This window comes from Stegastes partitus, unplaced genomic scaffold (assembly GCF_000690725.1).
Source record: "Stegastes partitus isolate 25-593 unplaced genomic scaffold, Stegastes_partitus-1.0.2 Scaffold126, whole genome shotgun sequence".
Taxonomy (NCBI): Eukaryota; Metazoa; Chordata; class Actinopteri; family Pomacentridae; genus Stegastes; species Stegastes partitus.
Window position 1 is genome coordinate 492,241 of NW_007577857.1, and position 3,842 is coordinate 496,082.

Below are 3,842 nucleotides of genomic sequence, written 5' to 3' on the forward strand. Positions count from 1 at the left end.
AGTACAGCATCTTGACAGCAATCTAAATTACAGTACCCTATGTATCAATGCTGTTGTAAATTTACAATAAATGAAAGGTAGGGTTTAGTGGTTAAATTCAGTTCATGCATTTAGACACAAGTTAACACGACAAAAACATTTCATGGAGGACATAAGCTCTGGATTTCACACCAGAGTAAAATGAAAAACAAGACTACAAGGGAAACCTCTTACTCAATAATAAATCATGGATGACATATTGTTGGTTTAATTTTACTCAGACCTATTTTTAGTAACTGATTACGGGCAGACAGCAGAAGTTCCACCAGTTTGTCTGGTCCTGGCCCGACACAGTGATGTCTCACAGTCACTGCACTCTAAGCATTTGTTAAGAAGTAATGAGACGCACATGTCTTGCTTTATGTGGCCATATTTAGATTCTGGACTTCATTTGCCCTTTGTGTATTCACCACAAGCTCGCTAACGACATGCAGTGACTGTGTGTTTCTTACAAGTGTAGACTGATGTGCAAACTTCTAAATAACTCCAGTTTTTCAGTAATCTGTGTCCTGTTTTTCCTCAAACTGGTGTGCACTAGTGGCTTTTTCCTTCTGAATTATTACATGCTGCTGGGGAAGTCTTATTTATACAGCACCAATCTTCAACATCAGTCATCTCAGGACACTTCATATAATCAGGTCAAGACCCAACAATATTACATTATAGGGAGAATTACAAGAGCTGCTGTTTGGTAGCATTTCTTAAAAGGTCATGTTTATTACTAATGGATATATAATATACTGATAAACACCACAACCTCAGACTGCAAAGGCTGTGATAACGTGAACAGCATATATTGTCACCGACTTGTTCCGTCACTAATAGATGCCCAGCTGATCCCAGAAGTCGCATATATGGTTCCTGGTTCCCACTTGTGCATGAGAGCGCACCGTCAGGTTCATGGAGAGCCAGCCGCTGGTGTCGGAGTAACGTGGCCAAACGGGCAGACGCTGCTGCCGGCAGAAGAACGTCTGCTGCGCCCTGGAGGAAGGGTCACCGGTGTGGGCAAAGGCGCCCCAGTAGCACAGCATCCGATTGGACAGCAGCTTCTCTGGCGGTGACAAGGTGAAGTTGGCCACCGAGGCAGAATCGAAGACAAAGGGCAGCTCGGCACCGTGGCAGGCGTGCTGGTAGCAGAACGTGAGGCCTGACCAGACGCGCTTGTCGGAGGTCACGTGGTCGAACACGTACATCCACACCTCACTGCCTGCTGCTGTGACGGCTCGCGCTGACCTCCTGGACGGACACAGGAAGACAAAGTCGGTAACAATCTGTAGGAAAAAAAACAAGAGTGAGCTGGTCAGATGTTGTAAGACTTTTTATAACTGAATGATCTTCAGGTGTTGCTGTGGCTTCCCAGGAAACATTTAGATGTTGAAATGAAGGTCAGACGTCATGTAAATTTAAACGTAGTCCTAATAAATAGCCTCATAAAAAATGAGCTGGTCGTAACGTCAGCATCATCTCAATACGTTGTAGCTGCAACCTACACGTCAATTCAACTCGTTCATAACGATGAGCCACAGACCTGCCGTCAGCCTCCAAGCTGATGAAATGTTGGGACAACAATGTTGGTCAGACAGTCAACCACTTTGGTCCTGGCTACAATACCTACATTTCAAACACTGAATAGACGACTGAGAAATTTGGTGCAGATACCCACGTTGTCAGGGGATGAATCTCTACTAACATCCATCCATCATCTATACACCGCTTAATCCTCACTAGGGTCATGGAGGGCTGGAGTCTATCCCAGCTGACTCAGGGTGAAGGCAGGTTCACCTGGACAGGTAACCAGTCTATCACAGGGCTACACTTAGAGACAGACAACCAAGCACACTCACATTCACACCTACAGACAATTTAGAATCACCAATTAACCTCAACATGTTTTTGGACTGTGTGAGAGGAAGCCGGAGAACCCGGAGAGAACCCACACTGCACGGGGAGAACATGGAGACTCCACACAAAAAGATCCCGGGTGGCCTTTACCGGGACACAAACCAGCGACCTTCTAACTGCGAGGCTACAGTGCTCTCTACTAACATGTCATACGTTATCCACATAATGAAATACAATCCTTATTTTCATTTACATCTGGTGCTGAAACATTATTATTATCTCGATTGTGCCTGCAACTTTCACTTTATCTTCCAGTTTCAATGTGTAGCTTTGTTAAGAAGGACTGGCTGGCTTGTCAACAACCTCAGGTCAAGGGAAGCGGCGCTCCTTTTAAGCATTTTTACCACAAACTGTTCTTTGTCTTTTACAATGAGATGTTCATTCTTCCTTTGACCTCAAACACTTGTTCCCTCCTCCAGTCGTGGAAGAAAAACACTGATGAACACACTTTCTCTGGTTTGGTGACGTCCTTATTATCATTTAATTCATTTATTAATAACTTTTTTTTCTGAATGACGTCATTTGAAAACATACTCTCACTTGTTTTTGTTTGTTTGTTTTTTTTACCTTGTATCTATAATAACTAAAAAAAGGTCATGGCTTAAGATTTGTTGAGATTTTTATCTGTGGCGATACGTTGCATGTGCTGGTTACCAGGTCCACGTTGCTAACCTAACAGCATTGTAATTATTGCATCTATTGAAACCGGAGAAATCTGCAGCCTTGGAAAGAAAGCAATAAACAATCTTCTTTCAAGCTGAAAATTTGTTCAGCATTGTCAAAGATGCATTACAGTAAATGTTCTCCTGTAGCTTCTGCTGCATTGTCGAAGAAAAGAAAATGCATAAAGCTAATTAGCACGACATCTACAAAGAGATGGGCGGGCGTGGGGGGGTGGAGGGGCAGAGCTGTAAAAACTAGCATTCCCTCGGCTAAAGAGAGAAAATGAAGGTAGACCGTCTTCTCCTGCCTGTTACCTGGAAACCAGTGTGTCTTTTTCAGCAGCACACAACCTGCGCCCACACAGCCGCGCATCTGAAACCTGAACACTAACAGGCTGGCTGTAGGAAGCTGACAGACAAACACAAACACTCTCCTTCTCTTCTGCCTGTCTTCACTCATGCATGGCTCTGCTTCAAAAAGGCACAAATGTGTCATACCTGACATATACATCCTGTACCTGAACGCTAATAGTCACGTCTCACAAAGGTACAGATGTATTTATGTCATGTATCATACAAGTAAAGCCCTGGAAATAAACTTTTCCTCTGGTCTTGCTACCATTCAGCCGATGAGTGTGTCACACCTGATCTGTTTCTTTTTTTAATATACTTCTTTCTCTGCATGTGTCATTAAAAATGCTTAAATGCATCTTTGCCCTCCAGTCGTGACCAAAGAGCTGCATGTACATGCTAATGGAAGCGTCCATTAGAGCCAAACAAGTAAAGACAAGTTGAACTATTTCAAATGTCCAAAAATGTAAACATTACGAGTAAATATACAGCATATTTATTGTTGTTAAAGAGCCTGTAATATGCTCATATACCGGTTTGGAATTTTATTTTTGGGGTTACTAGAATGAGGGCTGGAAGGTGTAGCGGTGGTTAGACTGGTTACCTGTCCAGGTGAACCTGCCTTCACCCTGAGTCAGCTGGGATAGACTCCAGCCCCTCTAGTGAGGATTAAGCGGTGTATAGAGAATGGATGGATGGATGGGTTACTAGAATACGTTTAAATGCTTTCATGATAAAAATTTGCATTGTTATTCTCGAACTGTACACTTCTGCAGCACTGCTTTTCACCATAGACTGTATAAAAGATGGACGTAGCTACCGTGACGTCACTCGTTGGTTTCTGCACTGAGAAAATGAAGCCAGGGTTTTGCTACTTCCTGGTTGACA

General features: G+C 43.2%; 1 protein-coding gene across 1 annotated transcript in view; it reads right to left on the minus strand.

Moving 5' to 3' along the window:
- Positions 1-6: 6 nt before the first annotated feature.
- The window catches only part of LOC103354931 (cAMP-regulated D2 protein), a 29,999-nt gene continuing 26,163 nt past the window's right edge, over positions 7-3,842 (minus strand). The window contains exon 8 of the mRNA XM_008278537.1: positions 7-1,310. Coding sequence (XP_008276759.1) covers positions 858-1,310 — 453 coding nt within the window. The 3' untranslated portion in view covers positions 7-857. The remainder of the gene's footprint in view (positions 1,311-3,842) is intronic.